Source organism: Sinocyclocheilus grahami, unplaced genomic scaffold (genome assembly GCF_001515645.1).
Source record: "Sinocyclocheilus grahami isolate Dianchi unplaced genomic scaffold, SAMN03320097.WGS_v1.1 scaffold323.1, whole genome shotgun sequence".
Lineage (NCBI taxonomy): Eukaryota > Metazoa > Chordata > Actinopteri > Cypriniformes > Cyprinidae > Sinocyclocheilus > Sinocyclocheilus grahami.
Genome location: NW_015505502.1, coordinates 762,794 through 787,586, shown reverse-complemented (window position 1 = coordinate 787,586; position 24,793 = coordinate 762,794). Strand labels below are relative to the sequence as shown.

At 36.7% G+C, this 24,793-nt stretch overlaps 2 protein-coding genes across 3 annotated transcripts in view; one reads left to right on the top strand and one right to left on the bottom strand.

Moving 5' to 3' along the window:
- LOC107602257 (uncharacterized) overlaps positions 1 to 11,447 on the top strand; it is a 63,964-nt gene extending 52,517 nt beyond the window's left edge. The window contains exons 4-8 of the mRNA XM_016294714.1: positions 4,227 to 4,257; positions 4,368 to 4,476; positions 5,993 to 6,153; positions 6,928 to 7,057; positions 11,103 to 11,447. Coding sequence (XP_016150200.1) covers positions 4,227 to 4,257; positions 4,368 to 4,476; positions 5,993 to 6,153; positions 6,928 to 7,057; positions 11,103 to 11,308 — 637 coding nt within the window. The 3' untranslated portion in view covers positions 11,309 to 11,447. The remainder of the gene's footprint in view (positions 1 to 4,226; positions 4,258 to 4,367; positions 4,477 to 5,992; positions 6,154 to 6,927; positions 7,058 to 11,102) is intronic.
- A 4,610-nt stretch (positions 11,448 to 16,057) lies between these two features.
- On the bottom strand, positions 16,058 to 21,954 carry LOC107602274 (transmembrane protein 179-like). Of its 2 annotated transcripts, none has more exons than XM_016294738.1 (4): positions 21,348 to 21,954; positions 18,140 to 18,277; positions 17,696 to 17,774; positions 16,058 to 16,913 (listed from the first exon to the last, which is right to left on the bottom strand). In XM_016294738.1, the coding sequence occupies exons 1-4, from the start codon at positions 21,647 to 21,649 to the stop codon at positions 16,731 to 16,733; spliced, it is 702 nt and encodes a 233-aa protein (XP_016150224.1). In that variant the 5' UTR covers positions 21,650 to 21,954; the 3' UTR covers positions 16,058 to 16,730. The 2 variants fall into 2 exon arrangements, with proteins under 2 accessions (XP_016150224.1, XP_016150223.1); XM_016294737.1 differs by lacking the exon at positions 21,348 to 21,954 and adding an exon at positions 20,016 to 20,405.
- Between the last annotated feature and the right edge of the window lie 2,839 nt (positions 21,955 to 24,793).

Below are 24,793 nucleotides of genomic sequence, written 5' to 3'. Positions count from 1 at the left end.
TTTATGAAAAAGAATGTATTATTTGAGGCATTTGAAACACATTTAGCATATATTATGTATAAAAAATATATTTTTATGCATACAACGTTTAATATATATATATATATATGATAAAATATTGATTAAGATGTGTATGTAATCAATGTTTTTACTTTTTACTTGGTACTTTTTTTATTTATTGAAAAAGTAAAGTACATTTCTAAGGCCTTTGAAAAAAGAGGATTCTATTTCTATTTATCGTGGACACTGGACAGTGAACACTCATATCATTGACTCTTAAATCAGTATTTCATGTCCATTGATTTATTTTTTTCTTAAAAACCCAAAAAGTGGTTGTATTTATTTTTAAGGTAACAAATAAACAAATTTACTTTTAAAGGTCTGAAAATTATGACACAAAATGTAGCTCAAGCCCTATGGAGTGAATAGGAAGTGGTTCGGCCTCTTGAATCTTTCAGTGTCGGGGCAGGAAGTGCTCTTGTAGCTGAGAGCTTTGCCATGTTGTGTCCGATCAAATGTCCCCTGAGGACAATCCAAAACAGTGCAAACCAACACCTAGTCATTATTAATTAACGTAGGACCATAATAACCACGCTGACATATGTATTGGCTTTAAAAACATTCTGTACATTCAAGAGAGAAGAATGGGAAGAGTATAAAAACATGACATTCAGAACTTTAAGAATATGAGAAGGAATCAATATTGAATTCCTGACCTATATCCAAAAAATTTCTCACTGTACACCCTGAGGACAAACTGTCGCCCATCCAAATAGCACCGTTCTTCACACACATGCCAGGAGTTCCAGCCAAAAAGAAGAGCGTGCCATATCTCTGGCACATTTCCACTAGCTCCAGTAGGAATCACAGCACACGTGTGCCCGGATTTGTTGTAACGGGTGCTGTAATGGATACGCATGCTTCGACGAGCCTGACTGTGCTGTGGCTTTCTGTATCTGTGCTTAAATAAAGCAAAGGTGCAGGCCAGTGGGCTCAAATGGAGCTTTATGCCTATGTGCTCTAATTTATTATTATTTATTTTTTACAACAGCTTCCCGATACTATTTGTAGTTGTGGTAAAAATAGAGTTAGCAGAACAGAATCTATATGGATAAAATATGGTATAGACTGTGAGTCACAGAGGATTTATATAAAGGATGCACATTGTTTGCACTTCATTGGTGCCGGCGTAGTTCATCATGCATGTCTTTGTTATTTAAATCTGTCTGTGTTAGTTTTATAGGGCTTCTGTAACAGATGTTCAAATGTACTGAACCCTATGAGTCATGTGTTTACCATGTGATGGCTTACAGGAGGAGGGGAATATTCACTCCTCATGCTATTTATACAATAAGTGTATACTGTATGTGAATCGTCTGGATGCATAACCTTGTGAAAAAGGATTTATAAATAGTGCTATTTTGAAATGCGGTTAAAGTGTACTGCCGAATCTATTGACAAGCATTTGTGGTAAATTAAAATATACTTTAATGTAATTTCTATTGAAACTTGTATTGAAACTCATGTATTTATATATATTTGTAATTACACGTTTGTAATGATAAAGTTGAAATTTAAAAATAAAATGATAGATGCTAAAATTAAATAAAATAAATCAAGTACATGTGCTTTAATATGTTAGTCAACACAAGAAAATTGTACAACAAAACATTTTTTTGTGTACTTCAAAGTAAGATTTTTGATTTGGACATTATTACAGAGTGCACTTTTTAAAAATGTAAACTCTCTATGTACTCTATTTTATGTGGCCTTTTATTTATATTAATATTATAATATATGCAAGTACAGTTGTTGTTTTTTAAATATATGCTTTTAATATTTTTTCAGTACACTACAAGTGCATGTTCAAAAAAAAAATTAAGTGCACTTCTTTCTACAGTTTTTCTCAGTCGCTTTGGTGCATTTCTCAGATCAGAGATGAAATTCTCAAAACTACTTGTTCAACCTCCACATCATCTAGTCACTTGTGCACATCATAAAAGCAGTTAATTCTTTTGAACAAGTTGCGATTGCTTTGGTACATTCATGCAACTGATTATGTACATATGTCTGCGGTTTGCTACATTATCAGTTGCTGTTGTCATGTTGCTCAAAATGTATTATATAGTTCTCTGTGCAATAGTCTTACCCCTCAAAACATCTAGTCATTAGTTCATCGTCTAAGTCATTGAATGCTAAATGGTTGATCTAGTTGTCATAAACTGTCAAGCATATTTTCTACACATTTCTATTAGTCTTATTATAAATTTGCCATGAATTGTGCGGGTAAATCTTGACTTTCACTAATGTGAATCAACCAATGATAAACTAGGTCTCTGAAATTCCTCGTACAGTTCTACCTAAGGGGTGTTTCCTGTGTTTGCCTTTCTAAATTTATATTTCTGCCTTCGTGCCCATATTTCTTTTTCTTTTCTATATCACAATGATGTTGTAATATGTGTTTTTTTTTTGTCAGACCTCTATAGTAAAAGTGTAAGAGTGAATCCAGTCTCTTTCAATCAATATCCCTCATACAGTCATTTATATATTTGTACTTTTGAAATGAATATATATGGCATGCATAAGAAGTGCAGCCTTCTGCATTTCAATATAGCATCTGTCCTCCAAACAGTTGCCACAGTTTACAGCAGGTAATAATAACAGAGTGCACTGTTATATTGACAACATGACTAAGAATTTTGACTATCTTGTTTGTGAACAATGACACAAGGACTTTTCATTCTGATGGCACTGATATGTTCATTGACATAAATACTTACTTTTGAGAGATGAACTAAAGATTTTGAGTAAGTTACAGGCTTTTGCAGGTAATCCATTGTGTGGTGCTGTTTGTACAAATTGTTTTTAGAAATGCATATACTTCTTTCCAAATATTAAGGATGATTCGAGAAATGCACCAAAGTGACTGAGAAAAACTGTAATATGCAACATTTACCAACGTTTTGAAGTATAAACAAGAGCATGCTGTATACTGTACCCCACAATGCAACATATGCATCCTGGCCTTCCATTTCCATGATGAAGTGATATTTTTTACACAAAATTGGATTAAAATATAAAAGAATCATTTTTAATTAGGTTTTTAAACTCTTTGTAAGCTTTTTATCATTTGTTTATAGGAAGTGCTGTCAAACGGATTAATCGTGATTAGTAATTAAGTATAAAAGAAAGAAAGTAATATGGGGCAACCAAAAAGTCATGGGGTCCAACTAACATGCAGAAACATAAATAAATGAATACATACATACAACAGGAAATGATACCAAAGATATGACGACTGCTGACCCTCGTTACTTGTATCAAGGTCAGTAAGTCTCTAAAAATATTATTAAAATATGAAAAAATTATCTTACAATTTTAAGACAAGGTTAGTTCAGGCTATAAAATGTGGTTTGACTCCCCAAATATGTAATGATAATTATGAATTAATAATTCATGATAAAAAAAAATATATATATATATATAATAAAAATATAAAAAAAATAAAAACCAATGATTTAGATGTAGAGAGTAGTTATATAAGGTTTTATAGCGGGTGAGAGATCCAATGAATGTCAAGTGTTTGCCTGACAGTCTCTCTCTCTCTCATTCACACTTCCTTTTATAAATACTGACCTGCTGTAGTAGTTTTGACAAGCAAATAAACTTGATATCAAGGCGATAGTTATATCTTAACATGCTTATACAGACTGAACAGGCTCATACTCACGTACAGTAAGTATTATGGGCTTTGCTTTGCTCACAGAACACATATCAATATTAATGATCTGTCTACTATATTATGTTGAAATATGTGATATTATACTGGGCCCTCTTTGCAAATACACTCTTATTCTCTCACTCTTTATGACTGCAGTATGAGAAAAAGGTCAACCAAGTCCTGAAGGCGTAATCAATGATATAGATTTGCTGATTGATGATAGACAACATGTGCATGAATGTGCTCAGTAATGTTCAGACTACATGCTTCCACAGTGTTTTTTACGCACTATGTACACTGCACACTGTGTATGCATGAAACACTCTGAAAGGAACATTGTATCCCACAATGCATGTGATAGAGGAACTAGAAATAATATCAGTTGTGGTTTGATTTTTTTTAATACAATTTTTTGACATTTGATGTCAAGAACAATTTTACACATGCAAAATAACAATTTTGGACAATAATTTCTAATGTTTGTGTCACTCTCCATTGCTTTCAGACCCCACCTTGCTTTAGAATACAGTGGCAAGGTACGTAGATTGTGTTTTAGTTTATATGCAATATGACAGAAGGCTTTTAAAGAGGAAAAGTCTGAAGAAATGTCAAAGTAATTGTAATTTCTCTCATTTATTCCCATTAGGCCACTAAAATCCACCAGAGGGCTTTTGGTAACGATCACCCCATCACAGCCCGGAGTCTGGAGCTGCTGGCCACTGTCTATGCTGAGATCGGCAAAACAGAATATACAAGTAACTATGGAAAATGTCTTCAGTATCAAATCGGCACTAAAATATGATTTTGAAAACATTACATCAATTACAGAAGGCTAATTGTCCTTATAAAAATGTACCTTAAGCATAGTTTTTGACAAAATCCTTCATATTTACTACAAGAATCGTTAATGCTGTAAAACCATTATGATTTTACAGCATTAACAATTATTTTCTAAATGCTTTAAAGCATGCTGAAAATGTACTCACCCTCAGGCCATCCAAGATACAGATGAGTTTGTTTCTTCATCGGAACAGTTTTAGAGAAATGTATCATTACATAATTTGCTCACCAATGGATCCTCTACAGTGAATGGGTGCCGTCAGAATGAGAGCCCAAGTAATCCACACGACTGCAGTCTGTCAATGTCTTGTAAAGCAAAAATCTGCGTGTTTATAAGAAACAAATACATCAAGACTCTTTAACTTCAAACTGTCTTTACAAGACATTAATTGATGGACTGGAGTGGTGTGGATTATTGTGATGATTTTTATCAGCTGTTTGGTCTCCCATTCTGACGGCACCCATTCACTGCAGAGGATCCATTGGTGAGCAAGTGGCATAATACAAAATGTATTCAAATCTGTTCTGATGAAAAAATAAAACGAATCTACATTTTGAATGGCACATTTTCAGCAAATGCTCATTTTTGGTTCTTTTTTTGATTTCTGTAATTTAGTTTGATTTATTTATAATTTATTATTTTTCTTATGACAGTAGTGGCTATTTACAGAACCGTGTTACCACAGTAATTTGCTATATGGTAAATCTGTATAAAGCTTATTTAAGTACATCTGATTTGCAATTTACTGTACATTCTAGGCCCATACAACCCAACAGCCTTTCATATCCTTATTAAAGTGTTCTGATTGTCATAGCAGTAGCTTGGAAGCAGCTTCTAGTGAAAGCCCTTTTGAGAATGCTACTCATATAGAGCCATTTACTCCTTCCACTTAGTGAGGAAGCAAGGAAAGTGTGCTACATCTAAGTCTACTGTACATAGTTCTGTACAATAAAAAAAACTGCAGAGCTAAATCGCCTGAATGAGTAAACATTTATTCCAAGCATGCACTTTCTGTCTGCAGCTGATGGCGTTTTAGATCTCAGGCAGAAAAGCCATGTCGTGTCTTTGACAGTTTGAGGCCAGGGCATTTTTGTAAGCAGAAATGCTTTGCTAGTTTTCTGGAAGGACAGGACGTTCTGCGTCTTCCCTATTGCCTTTTTCCTGGACGATGAAAAATGTATTCTATAGGGCAGCAATGTGTCATGAATGTCAAACTCAGCTGCAAAGTCAGCTTTCCGAGAGAAAATGCTTTCACCACAACATGTCACCTGCATGCCACTGTGTCATAGTTTCAATGCTAAATTATTCTCTGCTAAACTAGTTTCATCATGCAAACTGTTCCGACCAGAAACAAATATGCGTGTTGCTTTTTGCTGATGTGATGTCAAATATGTTGTTCTGCAGTTTGTGAAGTGCTCTCTATGTTACAGATTCATTGGGAGAGTGTGTGTCGACTCTTTCCAAAAGGTTCTCAGCCACCGAGTCATTCAGCGATGCTCTGAGTAGCATCTCTCATAGCCATAAAAGCAGACACTCTGAGCTGCGACACAGAAAAGAGCCATACATACAACAGGAAACTCCTAAAACGAAGGTAATACTGCAGCCAGTGACACTTGACACTGACACCATGATAAAGAAAAATATCATTTTTTAGAAATGTACTCTTTGCATTCATGTTAGTTTTATATGGTTTTCAACAACTTTGATATTGGCAAGAAAATAATAAATTCAGTGGTGTCATGTGGTGTAACCATCAAGTAAAAAACTATAACATATACACCTGTGTACACATTCATTCATTTCAAAAACATTTTACAGTATATCGTTCAAAGTAAAAAGTACTTTTGAAAATATAATGAATTAATGTAAGTTTTTTTAGGAGTTGCTCCAAATGACATTTTACAACCTGAGGTAACCTTACCTTATCATTAAATAGATTCAATTGTTTAATATTATCAGATTCTTCTTTTTTTTCTTCTTCATTACAAATTAAGGACATTTGTATCGTCCTGACATTTTTGACTTTGTGTATTCAAGTCATGGTATTTACATATTTACAGTATGAAATACATTTTTTATGTATTTTTGAATAAATTCATACATTTGTCACATTATTGACCCACAACCCACGTGTTTTTGGGCCAACATCCTAGTGTAAATCACATTCTTTTTTCACTCTTCTTTTTGCTGTTAAAATGTCATGACATTTTATTGCAAACAATCTTGTCACATGAAATGAGTGTTGTCAAAAGGTCTTAGGAATCAGGAGGTAAAGTTATAGGAATCTACTGCCACTGTCAAATTACTTTATATCGCCTCTATCAAACATTCTGGAAGTCGATAGTTTTGTCTTTTCTGATTTCAGGTCATAAATGAAAAACTGCCCACCTCTATTCTGAAAAGGTCCAATGTGAGCAATGTGGAGTCAGACTCATTGCGCAGGCGAAAAAGCGAGAGGCGGGTTCGCTTCAGAGAGCCGGAGATCACTGTTCATGGTGAGAGAGTTCAAACAAACCGGCTCTAGCAGTCCGTAAAATCTCCAGAGACTCTTCTTTAAAGTGGTTCTCTGCATTATTAAGAGCTGGCACTTGAAAATAGTAAAGTAAATGAAACATGTTGAAGTGGGTTGTAAAAGATTGTTCTCATTGAGGCCTGCGGTTAATGAATCAACTGAAAAGAAAAAAAAAGGATGCACAAACATACCCAAGTGATTTACTTTCCAGATTAATTATACATGCAAATTAGTGTGCAATCTGTGCCAACAACACTGTTATGTTAATGAAACGAGGAATTTAATTTAAGGAATTAAGGAAGATAGTAATTCAGGGCACCAGTGTAGTTTGTTTAGATGCACAGTTTGTCTTTCTCTCAAGAGCTTATTGCAAAACCCAGTATGAATGAAGGTCATGTGCTTCCGTGTCTCCAAAGATTTAAGTGTGGTCACATTAGTGAAATTTCACAAGCAAAGGTCCTTTGTGAGTCTTGTGAGATTGTGTGGATTGCTATTGAAATGCCTGGATTTTGTGGAGCGGTAAATGTGCCTGCACCTTTAGTTGTATGAATGGTTATTGGTTTTACAAAGATTTTGCCTAAATTAAACCTAAACCATTGTTACCTTTTATGTTGGGTTTCCAGACATTCCGTACTATGAATGTTTAGGAGGTAAGTAGATAAGAAATATGTTGGGCAGTGTGGTGGATCTCTAAAATGCATGAAAAGATGCATGATTTTCTTGCATGAAATCTGGGACTCAGAACAGCCTGAGCATTTATAAGTAGCCCTTTGCTGTGGTTTTATAAGTTTACATGAATGGAGCTACAATTTGTTTGCCTTTGGCTATTTGAAATATTTCACTGAGGTATATCATGCATGTACAACCAAAAGAAAGTTACATTTGTATTTATTTTTTTGGGGTTAAAAGTGCAGTTAGCCGTTTTAGCACTTGTGGAATTCCCCTAGACTTATCCAGTAAATAATGCTGCCTTCGTGTGATATTGGAAATTTCATTCTTCCCACTTCTGTAAGTCCGTAATTATGAGTTTGTGAGTTTACGGCATCTTTTTAAAGCCAAAATGTATGAAAAATATTTTGTCCATATTAATTTGAATAAAAAGTAGTGTCCCATTCTTAGAAAACCATATAAACGATACATTCATCTAGATTGTCAGAATTTTGGTCTAATAAAGGTTGATTTTGCTGTCTAAAATACAGATAATGTGCATCAAATGATTATTTTTTATACGTAATGTCAGTGTTATCTAAAGCAACGTTAGCAAAATAGCCTCTCACGAGACAAGCTAACAGCTAACTAGCATGCTCGCAGTTTGCTTTTTTTCTGTACAGTGTATGGAATGGCCTGTAAATGTGCAAATTGGTTGAAATGATAAAGTAATAAAAACATTAGAAAAAAATGCTTAGAGCACATTTAAAGAATTACTACGGAGCCCCGCACATGACATGTAGGAAAAAAATATATATATTGTGGTCACAAATTAAGAATTTGTTCCCACACTTGGCCATGTTGTACTAATTTTTCCCCTCCATTTAGGGTACGTTTACACAACAACGATGTTCTAAAAATGGAAAAGTACACTTTGAAACCATTTTCAAAAGTTTGCTTTTCAGGCCCTTAAAACACTGTTGTCGTGTAAATGAATGGCCAAAACGCATAAGAAGTTTTCTGTTTTTAGTTGAAAATGGTGTTGTATAAACTCCTCCTTAGTAAATCATGGCAACGTTGTACTAATTAATTCCCTTGTTTTAATAAATCAAAACGAGGGTAAGAATTAGTACACCGTGGCCACAATCACAAATACTATAGAACGAATTAATAAGTTGCGAGAACTCATTTTTAATTTGTGGCCATGATTTAACTAAAACGATAGTTAACGATAAACGATAAAATGAAGAAACAAATTAATAAAACAAACTCATTCTTAAAGGTGCTGTATGTAAGTTTTTGACTCTACTAAAGCATAAAAATACCATAATATGTTTGCAGGTATTTAAGAAACATGCTAAGTTAACATATTTCTTTATCTGAAAAACAATGCTACAGTCAGTTATCCTCCTTTGAAAATGTGCGTTCCGGGCCGGAATGTCTGTCTCTTTTTTGGTTTGTGAAACCCGCCCTCTGCCAGTTTACCCAATTGTATTTCGGCACCCGGGTTGCCAGTTGGTGGAAAACACAGCGTATTTCATTTCATTCATCGTCAAGTGCACTCGTTCCTGTTGGTGTCGTCAATCTGGCAACCTGCATGTGCGTCACGCCTGAGGAGGAGGGACAGGGTGAAAAAAACCCTCTCCAATATTTTGAATTTGAACTGCAATACCTAGTTCAACCTTTTTTGGGGTTAAAAGTGCAGTTAGCCGTTTTAGCACTTGTGGAATTCCCCTAGACTTATCCAGTAAATAATGCTGCCTTCGTGTGATATTGGAAATTTCATTCTTCCCACTTCTGTAAGTCCGTAATTATGAGTTTGTGAGTTTACGGCATCTTTTTAAAGCCAAAATGTATGAAAAATATTTTGTCCATATTAATTTGAATAAAAAGTAGTGTCCCATTCTTAGAAAACCATATAAACGATACATTCATCTAGATTGTCAGAATTTTGGTCTAATAAAGGTTGATTTTGCTGTCTAAAATACAGATAATGTGCATCAAATGATTATTTTTTATACGTAATGTCAGTGTTATCTAAAGCAACGTTAGCAAAATAGCCTCTCACGAGACAAGCTAACAGCTAACTAGCATGCTCGCAGTTTGCTTTTTTTCTGTACAGTGTATGGAATGGCCTGTAAATGTGCAAATTGGTTGAAATGATAAAGTAATAAAAACATTAGAAAAAAATGCTTAGAGCACATTTAAAGAATTACTACGGAGCCCCGCACATGACATGTAGGAAAAAAATATATATATTGTGGTCACAAATTAAGAATTTGTTGCCACACTTGGCCATGTTGTACTAATTTTTCCCCTCCATTTAGGGTACGTTTACACAACAACGATGTTCTAAAAATGGAAAAGTACACTTTGAAACCATTTTCAAAAGTTTGCTTTTCAGGCCACTGTTGTACTGTTGTCGTGTAAATGAATGGCCAAAACGCATAAGAAGTTTTCTGTTTTTAGTTGAAAATGGTGTTGTCTCCTTAGTACCTTAGTAAATCATGGCAACGTTGTACTAATTAATTCCCTTGTTTTAATAAATCAAAACGAGGGTAAGAATTAGTACACCGTGGCCACAATCACAAATACTATAGAACGAATTAATAAGTTGCGAGAACTCATTTTTAATTTGTGGCCATGATTTAACTAAAACGATAGTTAACGATAAACGATAAAATGAAGAAACAAATTAATAAAACAAACTCATTCTTAAAGGTGCTGTATGTAAGTTTTTGACTCTACTAAAGCATAAAAATACCATAATATGTTTGCAGGTATTTAAGAAACATGCTAAGTTAACATATTTCTTTATCTGAAAAACAATGCTACAGTCAGTTATCCTCCTTTGAAAATGTGCGTTCCGGGCCGGAATGTCTGTCTCTTTTTTGGTTTGTGAAACCCGCCCTCTGCCAGTTTACCCAATTGTATTTCGGCACCCGGGTTGCCAGTTGGTGGAAAACACAGCGTATTTCATTTCATTCATCGTCAAGTGCACTCGTTCCTGTTGGTGTCGTCAATCTGGCAACCTGCATGTGCGTCAGGCCTGAGGAGGAGGGACAGGGTGAAAAAAACCCTCTCCAATATTTTGAATTTGAACTGCAATACCTAGTTCAACCACTCTGTGTCAATCCTACATACAGCACCTTTAATTTATGCCATATGCGTTTGTCTGCAGGTCATGTGGCTCTGTTTTAAAGGGGTCATGTAATAATGTCAAATATGTGAAAAATAATGTGTTTTTCGAACAACCTAGTATGAGAGCCCCAAAACAAAATCAAGACTTTGTAAAAGAGCATAATAGGACCCCTTTAAACTGTTGCGCAGCCAACAAGTTTAGCATTTCAACCCAAACCTTTTTGGACTTTGTGTTCCAGTCTACGACACCCCCCAGAGCCGTTTGCACCTGGCCCTGCTCACCTGCCTGTTCCTGCTTCTGTCTGCGCTGGGTCTAGCACTGTACTGCACGGACCGCCGAAGACCCCAGCGTGCCTGCGAAGAGCTGCAGACGGCACTGGCTGTGTACCTGCTTCAGTTCAAACAGATCGTTTGGGCCTGCTGGATCTGGCTGACCATGCAATGACCATAACTGACCACAGGGGGCAGCAATGGGCAGGGGAAAAAACATAAAAGGTCAGGATGTTTTTTGAAGGACTGCAGAAAAAAAAGATAAAGGTCCCCTTGGTTTTTTTTTTATTGCTTTACTTTCACTGTTATAATCAGTCTGGCCACCAGTCGAAGCCTATGAGGATGTTCAACATCCACCTCTTTTACTTTGTGGTTGATTGAAGGCCATGTGCTTTTCCACACCATCAAGGGATGGTGTGCTTTTTTGCCCTTTATGGTGGAATAGCTAATGCCACATCCTCATTATATGGAGCCGTGTGTATTTAGATCTCTGTATGTAGCTCTTTTTCTTCCTATAGCGGTTCTGGGTGATATGTCTTAAAGGAATAGTTCACCAAAAATGAAAATTTTCTGAAAATTGACTCATCCTCAGGCCATCCAAGATGTAGATGAGTTTGTTTCTTTATCAGAACAGATTTGGAGAAATTTAGCATTACATCACTTGCTCACCAGTGGATCCTCTGTAGTAAATGGGTGCCGTCAGAATGAGAGTCCAAACAGCTGATAAAAACATCATAATGATTCAAAAGTAATCCACATGACTCCAGTCCATGACGTTTTGTGACGCAAAAACCTGTTTGTTTGTGAGAAACAAATCCATCATTAAGGCGTTTTATACTTTAAATCGTTTTACTTGTGAATTACTGTGACATTTTTGTCAGCTGTTTGGACTCTCATTCTCACGGCACCCATTCACTGTGAAGGATCCACTGGTGAGCAAGTGATGTAATGTTAAATTTCTCCAACACTGTTCCGATGAAGAAACAAACTCATCTACATCTTGGATGGCCTGAGGGTGAGTACATTTTCAGTACATTTTTATTTTTTTGCTGAACTATTCCTTTAAAGCATCTTTTGGTCCTTTTCCAATGAATACTTGTGCAGCAATATTAATTAAAACTTTTAGCACTTGAAATTATACAGGACTGCCAATACAGAAATGAATGAATGAATTCTGTCCACAGGTAGAGCCCGACTGATATATTGGTAGGTCAGTATTATCAGTCAAATTAGGCATGCAAGATATTGAATTACTATATTGGTCTTTAATAAGCAGTATGGAAAAGAGCCAGGTGCAACGGTGAGCACATGCATAATGTCATGTGCATTGTAACAAATAGTTCCATTTTAGTGCCCGAGAACACTTAGACACACACATATCGCATGTGTTATAGAATGAGTAAACGCATGACTGGATCATTTCCTGCTAGTGCTGTTCTTTGTGTTCTTTGCTTCATATAGTATGTACCTCAAAGTGTTGCATCAAAAAAGGTTAATTTCTAAAGTACAATTTTTGTCTTAGGATATAAATAGCAATATAAGGGCTTTCTGGTTCAAAGAGTGAATTTAGGAAACTGTTTAATTTACGGATTTACAAAAATAAAGACAGGATTGAGCTGGAAATGTTTATCCTCAGACATATTCAAGAATGGATTTACTTTCATGACAGCTTCAAAACATCTTAATATTTTGATTTTGATGCAACCATGTCATTTTAATTAAATATAAAATCAAAGACATGATCCTCATTTTTGTCCTGTAAAATAATTTATTTAAAAATACAATTAAAATATTATACTAAAATATTGTAACTATATTGTATGACGACACTTTTAGCATTTATCTACTTTACCAGAAACGAAGGGCAAAACTGTTCCATTAAGCACAAACATTTCCATCTGCCACTAATTCTCTTAGAAAGAGATATAAGACCGTTGAAGGATGAGTTGGTCATATATTGTGTCATGCACTGCCAGATTTAACTGGCAAATGAAAGAATGCCATTTTAAATAGCGAAATGCTTTATGATGTTCGCAATATTTAAGTTTATATTTTACATAAACCTGTATACCAGCATCTTGGCCTCAGCCTAATAACGGTGCATTCATTTGTTTTACTATGTTTTATAAGAATTTTCTTTTTCTATCTTTTTTACTGTTCCACTCAAGTTTTACACTTTTAGTCTCTTAATCTTCCTTTATAGCAGCAGCTGTTCAGTATCTATTTTTCTAGTTTTTGGACGAGCAATTTCTGTCAAATTATATCAGTCTTTGGTTTCTAGTGTCGCCAAAATTGCTTATTTTCTCCATTAGCACACAACTTGACATGTATCGCTTGAATGGAGGGGACAGTACACCCAAAATTGACAACTCTGTCATCATGAAAAGACACACACACCTGTTCAAAAGTTTAGGGGCAGTAAGATTTTTTTTTTTTTTAAAGAAATTAATATTTTTATTCAGAACGGATGCATTAAATTGATCAAAAGTGACAGTAAAGACATAATGTTACAACAGATTTCTATTTCAAATTAATGCTGTTCTTTTGAACTTCTATTCATTAAAGAATCCTAAAGCAGCACAACTTTTTTCTTTTTTTTTTCACCATTGATAAGATATATTTCTTGAGCAGCAAATTAGCAAGAAGAATCATGTGACACTGAAGACTGGAGTAATCATGCTGAAAATTCAGCTTTAATATCACAGGAATAAAATGCATTTTAAAATATATTAACATACTGTATAAAACTGTTATTTTTAATGTATAATATTTTACTGTATGCAGTTGTGGTTAGTATAAGAGCTTTCTTTAAAAATCTTACCGACCCCAAATATTTAATATTTAGTAAAAATGCAATTGGATTAATCCCCATCGATACAAATGATTAAGAGAAATGAGTTGCACAAATAAAAAATAAAAAAAACTGCTGTGACCTGCATCAAATCACTGTGAGTTACTAGATAGAAATATTTGAAAATGTCAGACACAAAACAAATGTGTCATTATATCTTGAGTCATTTACATGATATGTTGTGCACTGTATGTCTAATTATTACATTTATGCAACACTTAATTAGCACACTTGCTTACTGTACTATACCCATTTCAGGGGAATTCAGATGACAAAAGGGAAATATACTAAATATTTTGTACTGTTGAGCCAGCCAATCGCTGAAGCAATAAAATCACCCCAGGTCAAAGACACATTCTTTTTTTTTTAGTCTTTCTGTAATGTCTATTTCAATAGAGGTGCTTTATGGCGGTATATATTTACTGCATTTCTTTTCTTTCAAATATTCCAAACCAAAAAGAGCTCTAAATCGTCACTAGTTTAAAAATCTGAATTTGATTTATTTCATGATCAGAAAAATCAACAATTGCTTTGTATTTTCATCACCATTGCTGTTTATACTGCTTTTATTAAATAAAAGCCCTAAAACAAATATAGACGTATAATGTTGAAGGTTACAGAGATGTGTTCACACTATCACACAATAAATAAAATGATGCACAAAACAATCTATGCATAATGTTTTATACTCGGAAACGTGGGCCTGAGTGTGTTACAGAGTAACAGTGAATCACGACTCGTGCTCATAAACTAGCAAAACTCAAATAGAATCCATTAGAGTTAGGAGGACTAGTTATCATAAGATGCTTGAACCAAAAATGGCATGCATCAAATTGTATTGCAAGAATATTTCAAAACATAGTGAACTATATATGGAGTGTAACGACACACACTTTGTAGATGATTCTAGGAAAGCAAGTAAACTGGATATAGCAAATCATTCAATCATCCCTCCAAATATCACACATCAAATTCTGATGTTATATCCTGAAGACTGAAGATTTGTCACTTCAATAGCTTTATAGAGCCTAGATTTCCTCTTCGTCTGTCTGAATTAATATATACTGTATGTAGATGCAAGCATGTTTTCAATAGCAATCCCTTTACATAGGAAGGATACTACCACTGTCATAAACATCATTATATATGTCTTACACATAGAGGCAGTACTGGAAGTGAATGATCCTTTAGTAAAGAAAACCAGACATGGTTCACACACACATAGTGTGTAAAACTAGAATTACCTGAGCTACAATGTATGTCCTAAGTCCAACTCCTCAGCTAATGTAGAGCACTGATGGAATAGAGACCGACTGGAAGCTATTGCTCATTTCTAGCACTGCTTTAAATAGGCTTTAGAAGGAAAGAATCATTTGGTTGAGTAAAAACATAACTGGCAATAGGACGTTGATTGTATGTCACACAGGATTTTCAAGAACATTATTTAAACACACTTCCTTAAAGGCATAGTTTGCCCAAAATTGAACATTCTTTCATCAATTACTCACCCTCATGTCATTCCAAACTTGTTATCTTGAAACACAAGTGAAGATATTTTTAATGAAACCTGAAAAATTTCTATCCCTCCAAGGAAAGTTCATTTGCCAAATATGCTTGTTTGATGCACGAGAACCAATCAGCTATGTTCTTGCATGGGACTCAAGCATGTTTACCATATTTAATGTTTGCGCTGTATTTGCATTGATCAATGTCTATATGAGCAGATATAATTTAGGCTTTTAGTCACATATAAAGTTACCATGTCTCTTCAGAAGACATGGATTAAATTGCTCAATTCTTAAGGATTATATACAATGGTATGAACTTTTTAAAGCTTTTGTAGAATTGACTTTCATTGAAGGGACAGAAATCTAATGAAGCTTAGAAAAAAGAAATAAGTATTTTAAAAGTAGAATTGTGACTTTTTATCTCGCAATTGTGTTCATAAACTCACAATTGTGCGTTTATATCACAATTCTAAGAAAAAAGTTATAATTGCAAGATATAAATACAGTATTGTGAGAAATAAAGTCAGAGTTGCAAGAGAGCCTATAAACTCTGAATTGCGAGAAATAGTCGCATTTCTGAGAGAAAAAAAAAATCTGAATTATGAGCTGTAAATTGCAAGATACATTAACTCAGATTTAAAATTCACAATTCAAAGAAAAAAGTCAGAATCTGCGAGATATAAACGCGCAATTCTGAGATGTCTGAATTGTGAGAAATAGACTTGCAATTGTAAGAAAAAGTCCGAATTGTGAGATAAAAAGTCGCAATTACCTTTTTTAATTTTTTTTATTCTGTGGTGGAAACGGGTTTCCATAGAAATCTCTCTGGCTTCATTGAAAATGTTTTCATTTTGTGTTTTGAAGATGATTGAATGTCTTAAAAGTTTGGGATAACGAAGTAATTCATAAAAGAATTACATTTTTCTTGAACTATCCCTTTAAAGTTATTGATGTTCACTGTTTATTTTGTCCAGGGTCTTGTGTTTCAAGCTCAACATCAAAAAATGTTGTGGTGAATGATCTGTGACCTCTGTCCGAACAATTGAGTGCACGTGAATGTCTATTCTCAGTCATTGTCGACTGTCAAATAAAATGTAATTCAGAAGCATTTGGTTCAGTTAAGCTCAACTGAGGTCAATCAAAAGTTGAGAAGCACCCAACTAATGAGACAAATTTACAAGCTTATGAACACATTTTACTTAACAGTACATTCCAAAGCGTTGAAAATGTTGAGCTGGTCATATCATGCCACTTTTCGCATCTACCACATCAGAGCGCCGGCGTGACGAGTGTCTGAGTAGGAACTCTTTCTCGTGAATCAAGCTGTCGACCAGATCCTCTTGACGGTAGTTATGATAGACCTTCAGAAAGGCCATGACAGTGATGCCGAGCCAAGTCAGCCAGGCCGCCCACAACCCAAACTAGAGGAAGCAGAGGAGGCTTGACTGTTACATTCATGAGAAAAACTGGTAATAAGCATTGTGAATTCAACAAGACAAACTTTGAATGCTGGAAGTCTGCAACAATGTGAAGATTAATAAATAACAATGTGAAGGTCAGCATTTTAGTACTTCCAGCTCCATCAGCCCGAAGTCACTGGGTGTTTTAAATGAGTTTTTGGTTAAATGGTGAACACAAAACTCAAGATATTTTTACGTTTTATTCAAAGACATAAAACACATCAGGATTCATTACTTTGCGATTTTTGACAGATGTCACTGTGGTGTAGTTCATTTATTGCCTACATTTATCTTTTTTACTTCTGGCGATTGTATTTAGGCTTGTTGTGTTCAATTGTGAATCATAAACTTTTGTTGGTCACAGAGCTTATTTTCTGCAATAATCCAAAAGCCAATGGATGAACACTTTTGGGGTTTGCCGAGGGAACAAGGGTGATGCTAACCTTCAGATCGGCCTACAAAAATAAGTCATCACTACAGCACTCTTTGAGATTTGTGAAGGTTATATAGTCCCTATAATTAGAATATTTAAGTCTGATGTAAGAAGGAATCTCAGTTTTGATAAGGAGTCTTAATTCGTTGCTAGGGTGAATATTTACTAATAGTCTCAAATGTCTGACTAACCATATGCTACAGATTTTTGTTAAAACGATTTTTGGTTGAACTGCCAAGATAATGACCCCCTATTGATATAAAGCACTCATGTAGTTATCAAACACAGTTTATATTTTTAACTGACCAACCTGTGCTATGGCAAACTGGTCATAAAAAGCAGAATTGTCCAACCCTAGTTCAAGATCAGTGTCCTGTAGATCCTCACAGCTAGAAATGAACAGTAGTCAGTGTTAGATATGATTCACAGACACTTGAAGAATCAACATTTAATCAAGTAGATATTGCTCATAAAAACTTGAAGAACAAAGCTGCTTGTCAGACACATTCAGGGTTTATATTCAAAGAATGTAGTAGTCTGTGGACACTAAAACGTGACTGAACTTTAAAAGTCACTGAAGTGAACTGAGCCAAAAGCCTCTGGCTAATTTCAATGTCACCAAACCCTCTCTGGCAGAGAAAAACAGGCCTATCCAATTAACTGTGGCTCTTTTCAAGCTAAAAAACATGCTTTATATACATTGTAGTGTTCATTTATACATTGTAGAAGCAGAAAATAGCGGCGTCATGCTTACCTGCTGGGCATACTGCCTCCTTCTTTGATGGCATCACACCATAGATTGAAACCCACACTGACTATTGTGCTGGACAGGAACACAGCAAACACTACGAATGTGCTGATGAGCAGGTTCAGGAAGGCATTGAAGATCGAGCTGTATAAAGAAAGGTAAAAGAGAGATTTTACTACAGTAAATTCATCATTTGCACTCTCCAGTTATTCCAAACCCATGCTATTTCCTTTCTTCTGTGGAACACAAAAGAAGATATTTTGCAGAATGCTGAGCTGCTCTTTTCCATTAAAAGTGACAAAGGACAGTGATTCACACTGTTTATCCTCCAAAAGGCTATGTATAGTTATCTAGTTTTTTTTTTTAATTATTATTATTAATTGGGGATGAAACGATGCACCCGAGCTGGATTAAACCCATACAAATACGTAATGATTCATCTTTTGATTTATAATTAGTTTTAAATCTCATTTTGTTTAAAAATAAATAAATAAAAAATTGTGAGAAAAATGGATTTTATCATGAAATCAGTTTCGTGAATCGTATCGCATCGTGAGTTGAGTGAATCGTTACATCCCTATTATTAATATTTATTTCAGTTTTAGTTTTAGCTATTTTAGTACATCGTTAAACTAAATTTAAATGAGCAATGTTGCATTGACAACTATCTGAAAGTTCAGTTTTTAATTAATTTATTTATTTTCCAAGTAAAATTTTTTTTATGGTTTAATTTTAGTTTTAGTTAATCTCATTCGCGCTAGCTCATTCACGCTTACTTGTCACGATTGTTCATGAGATGTGCAAGAATGATGTTTGATGCCATTATCATTACACAAACTTTACAACTTTTATATTTTGGCATACATACAGTATTATACAGTATACACTCTAAAAAATGCTGGGTTGTTTCAACCCAATGTTGGGTCAAATATGGACTAACCCAACTGTTGGGTTAAATTTTGGTTAAATTTTTAAATGAGCTTTTTAACCCAACAGTTGGGTTAGTCCATATTTGACCCAACATTGGGTTGAAACAACCCAGCATTTTTTAGAGTGTAGCTTCAGAAGACCTGGAGTATAGTGCTCAACTTTATTCATTTGTTTGTATTTTATTTTATATTTATTTATTCATTTTTACCGTGTATGTAACCATTTAATTTCATTGTATGGGAAAAAAGCAGCTTGGACATTCCCCCTAACATCTATTTTTGTGTTCCACATTAGAATCAAAATAATATGGGTTTGGAACATTTTAATGATTATATAATTTACAATGTGGGATGAAATAACCCATTTGAACGGTTATAAAATAATTTTCCATTAAACTTATTATTTTAGTGGGTAAAAAATAAAAGTAGTTTTATAATACAAATAACAAAATAACTGCTTATACTGATTTTTGTAGTGGCTTAACCTAATAATCATGTGTGATTTATTTATATACAAAATATTAAAAGAGTAGGATATCTGGTGTTTATGTCTAATAAATGTAAACTGGCCTTTGGTTTCAGGCTGGACAGACTAGAATCATATAGCAATGATTAATATGATTAAGAATCTCATTACTCAAAATTCATTACATGGCTTGAAGCTGTTCTAAACCATTCAAATACAGTAGAACCACTACCAGCTGATTTATACTTTATATTTACCCACACATTCTTCATTAAAACAATGAAACTACTTAATCACAAATGTGTCACAGTTTATTGTTTTTGAACATGTTTCCCATATAAGATCGTATTTAAAATGAAATATGTAACGAATGTAGAAGCTCCTCTGTGACATGCATCCATGCATCCCAGCCACCGCACTAGCACGGGTCTAATACATATGAGACATCAAATTCACAAGCAAGTCGATGAAAGAAACGATCACTCACTCATCGTGGCCTTTGCAGATGAAGAGCAACAGCCTCCAGGCTTGTACGGCGGACAGGATGAGCGACGCGATGCCGACGGCGGTGATGAAGCTGCAGGAGGACTGTGGTCCCCATTCCTCAATGATGAAGCGCTGCTTAGACACCGTGATGTTCTCATTCTGCCACATCCCACGCGTAAATAGCAGACATTTGCCGCGAAAATCCTCCGTGTTCTCCGACAGAGGTACTATAGCTATAAAGCCAAAGGCGAAGGCTAAAAAATAAAGGATGCATTGCGCGAATATGAAATTATCCATAGGCATTTTGCCAGAGCTGTGCTGTCGGTGCGGCTCGAGCTCTCGCGCTGTAGCTGGCTGCGCACTCGGACTTTGCAGCAGAGTCGAGCAGAGCAGCGAAATACAGCTCAATGCATTCATCCGAGGGAAAAAGGTATTTTAACCCAACAGTTGGGTTAGTCCATATTTGACCCAACATTGGGTTGAAACAACCCAGCATTTTTTAGAGTGTAGCTTCAGAAGACCTGGAGTATAGTGCTCAACTTTATTCATTTGTTTGTATTTTATTTTATATTTATTTATTCATTTTTACCGTGTATGTAACCATTTAATTTCATTGTATGGGAAAAAAGCAGCTTGGACATTCCCCCTAACATCTATTTTTGTGTTCCACATTAGAATCAAAATAATATGGGTTTGGAACATTTTAATGATTATATAATTTACAATGTGGGATGAAATAACCCATTTGAACGGTTATAAAATAATTTTCCATTAAACTTATTATTTTAGTGGGTAAAAAATAAAAGTAGTTTTATAATACAAATAACAAAATAACTGCTTATACTGATTTTTGTAGTGGCTTAACCTAATAATCATGTGTGATTTATTTATATACAAAATATTAAAAGAGTAGGATATCTGGTGTTTATGTCTAATAAATGTAAACTGGCCTTTGGTTTCAGGCTGGACAGACTAGAATCATATAGCAATGATTAATATGATTAAGAATCTCATTACTCAAAATTCATTACATGGCTTGAAGCTGTTCTAAACCATTCAAATACAGTAGAACCACTACCAGCTGATTTATACTTTATATTTACCTACACATTCTTCATTAAAACAATGAAACTACTTAATCACAAATGTGTCACAGTTTATTGTTTTTGAACATGTTTCCCATATAAGATCGTATTTAAAATGAAATATGTAACGAATGTAGAAGCTCCTCTGTGACATGCATCCATGCATCCCAGCCACCGCACTAGCACGGGTCTAATACATATGAGACATCAAATTCACAAGCAAGTCGATGAAAGAAACGATCACTCACTCATCGTGGCCTTTGCAGATGAAGAGCAACAGCCTCCAGGCTTGTACGGCGGACAGGATGAGCGACGCGATGCCGACGGCGGTGATGAAGCTGCAGGAGGACTGTGGTCCCCATTCCTCAATGATGAAGCGCTGCTTAGACACCGTGATGTTCTCATTCTGCCACATCCCACGCGTAAATAGCAGACATTTGCCGCGAAAATCCTCCGTGTTCTCCGACAGAGGTACTATAGCTATAAAGCCAAAGGCGAAGGCTAAAAAATAAAGGATGCATTGCGCGAATATGAAATTATCCATAGGCATTTTGCCAGAGCTGTGCTGTCGGTGCGGCTCGAGCTCTCGCGCTGTAGCTGCGCACTCGGACTTTGCAGCAGAGTCGAGCAGAGCAGCGAAATACAGCTCAATGCATTCATCCGAGGGAAAAAGGTATCGACGACACTTCTTTGTTTTAGTTTTATGGAGGGCTAATCCATAGAAATGCGCAAAAGCGGGTAACACTTTTAATACAGTTCATTAGCAAACATTAAAAGATCAGTGCAATCTGATATGAGTAGGGGAGAATATTTAGTCAAGTCTATTTTATTTGCGTAGGGCTTTTAGGCCTACTGTTGTTTTACAGCTTTGCAGTAGTGTTTAATAATAAAAAATGAATAAAATAATACATTGTTTAATACACTGAGTAATAAAATTGACTTATTTTTCAATAACAATAAAATACTATGCCAAAAATAAATAAATAAATGAGTATAAAAAAAGCACAATCTACAGACCAACTAACATACCAAAATGCAAGCTATGCATTCTCCATAGATCTGTTTGTTAGTGCAGTTCTGAAGCAGATGTTCCTTTTGACATGACAAACTCTGCTAATGGTACACTTCTTGCTTCTATATTCATCAAACATACTAAATACTTATTCATAATCAGCTTTAATATTGCTATACATATCAATTGTCAAAAGGTCAGTGTCAGCTGAAAGTACCGAAATGTGATGGATGCCTGATAACACTTCCATTCACATCCATTGAAAGTCCATCCACCGTTGTTCTCTCACATCAAAATCTACCAACATATTTGTTTAGAGCTGTTTTCACTTTTAAACAGTGCTTGATCTGTGCATATTTCTCTCTTGATTCAGATTAGACGACCTTTTCACAACGGAGGAAGTAATATTATGGTTTGAGGACTTTAGCCAAAAGCAACATGTTTGAAGTTAAAAACACCTTAATGATGGATTTGTGTCTTACAAATATGCAGGTTTTCAATTTACAAGACGTTTATTGATGGACTGGAGTTGTGTGGATTACTTGTGGATTATTGTTTTGTTTTTATCAGCTGTTTGGAATCTCATTCTGACAGCACCCATTCACTGCAGAGGATCCATTGGTCAGCAAGTGATATAGTCTGGTGAAGCTCAGGCACTTCAACTTATTAATTATAACTTTTAATTTATCAGTGACAAGAAACGTCTCGGTTACTTGTGTAACCCTCGTTCCCTGAAGGGGGGAACGGAGACGTTATGTCAGTCGTGACTGACGAATTGGGATCTCGCCCGAGAGCCCAATCACCTTCGAGTGTAAACTAAACAAGCCAATGACAGTTGGCATGGGTGTTTCGCCACGCGTACCCCGCCCCGCAGGGTATAAAAGGAGCGCGCGTGCAAACGCACATCAGTTTTTCGCTGAGGAGCCGAGACTACATGCCCCGGCCGTACAGCGGTGGTACAGCAACTGTGGCGACGGGACGTAATGTCTCCATTCCCTCCTTCAGGGAACGAGGGTTACACAAGTAACCGAGACGTTCCCTTTCAGTCAGTCACGTTCTACGTTACGTCAGTCGTGACTGATGAATTGGGATCCGTATGGAAAACACCACTATTGCTGACCCCCTCCAGTGCCCTGCGGAAGCCGGCAAGTCCCCCCACACCAGCTGGGGCGGAAGATAGGACAGCGGCTAGGTAGAGGTGTCCGCCACTGCTGTTCCATACAGTGGTACATTGGATAACAGAGCCTGGCATCTGGTGCTCTGCCACGCCTGACCGCCGAGGGTGCGGGAGGAACTCCACCAGGGTTCGCCATGGGGAACTGAATTGAGGAGCAAAAAAGAGCACGTATACGGTCCGTAGAGGGGAATGGCGCAGCAAGCGTGATCGACACCGAGCAGGTCCGGTGTTACTGCCTACCTGAGGCGAGTGCACGAGAGGACACGGGCTCTACACAGAGATTATAGAATCTCGCAAACATGTTAGGCGTCGCCCAGCCGGCAGCTCTACAGATATCTGCTATCGAGGCGCCCCGCGCCAATGCCCAAGAAGATGCCACTCCTCTCGTAGAGTGAGCTCTCACTCCGAGGGGGCAAGGTAACCGTTGGGCCTGGTAAGCTAAGACTATAGCCTCCACTAACCAGTGGGCAAGTCTTTGTTTGGAGACAGCCTTTCCCTTCTGGTCTGAGGTCCTGAAGCTCCGTGTACGGTCCACGTAAATGCGCAGAGTGCGAACGGGACAGAGCAGAGCGATGGCTGGGTCTGCCTCCTCCCGGGGGAGCGCTTGCGAGTTCACCACCTGATCTCTAAAAGGCGTGGTGGGAACTTTGGGCACATATCCAGGCTGGGGTCTCAAGACAATGTGAGAGTTACACGTACCGAATTCTAGGCACGAATCGTCGACCGAAAATGCCTGCAGGTCCCCTACCCTCTTGACCGAGGCCAAAGCAGTGAGGAGCACTGTCTTCAACGACAGAAACTTAAGCTCTACTGACTGCAGAGGCTCGAAGGGCTCCTCCTTCAAGGCCGTTAGGACCGAGGGGAGATCCCAAGAGGATAACAGGTGAGGGCGCGGAGGATTTAACCTCCTTGAGCCTCTGAGAAACCTGATGACCAAGTCGTGCTTCCCCAAAGACTTACCGTCTACTGCCTCGTGATGTGCAGCAATGGCAGCAACATAAACCTTAAGGGTGGAGGGAGATAGCCTTCACTCCAACCCATCCTGCAGGAAAGAAAGCACGACTCCGATCGGGCATCTACAGGGGTCTTCCCGGCGGGAAGAGCACCAATCGACGAACAGGTTCCACTTCAGCCTGTAAGCGTGTCTGGTAGACAGGGCTCTAGCTGAAGTGATGGTGTTTACTACAGCTGGAGGTAGCCCACCTAGAACCTCCACATCCACAAGTGGAGATTCCACAAGTCTGGACACGGGTGCCAGAGGGTGCCCCCTCTCTGAGAAAGAAGATCCCTCCTCAGAGGAATTTGCCAAGGAGGGGCCATCGCGAGGAGCATCAGTTCGGGGAACCAAGTCCGACTGGGCCAGTATGGCGCTACCAGGAGAACCTGCTTCTCGTCCTCCCTGACCTTGCACAGTGTCTGTGCGAGAAGGCTCACTGGGGGAAACGCATATTTGCGTAGGCCCCGTGGCCAGCTGCACGCCAGTGCGTCCGTGCCGAGGGTCCCCT

Excerpts from the sequence above, each read along its gene's own strand:
- LOC107602274 (XM_016294738.1), bottom strand. The coding sequence starts at position 21,649 with ATGCCTATGGATAATTTCATATTCGCGCAATGCATCCTTTATTTTTTA. Across the intron at positions 18,278-21,347 it reads ATCTGCAAAGGCCACGATGA|CTCGATCTTCAATGCCTTCC; the intron begins GTGAGTGATCGT and ends TTCTTTATACAG. Across the intron at positions 16,914-17,695 it reads ACCAGTTTGCCATAGCACAG|TTTGGGTTGTGGGCGGCCTG; the intron begins GTTGGTCAGTTA and ends TGCTTCCTCTAG.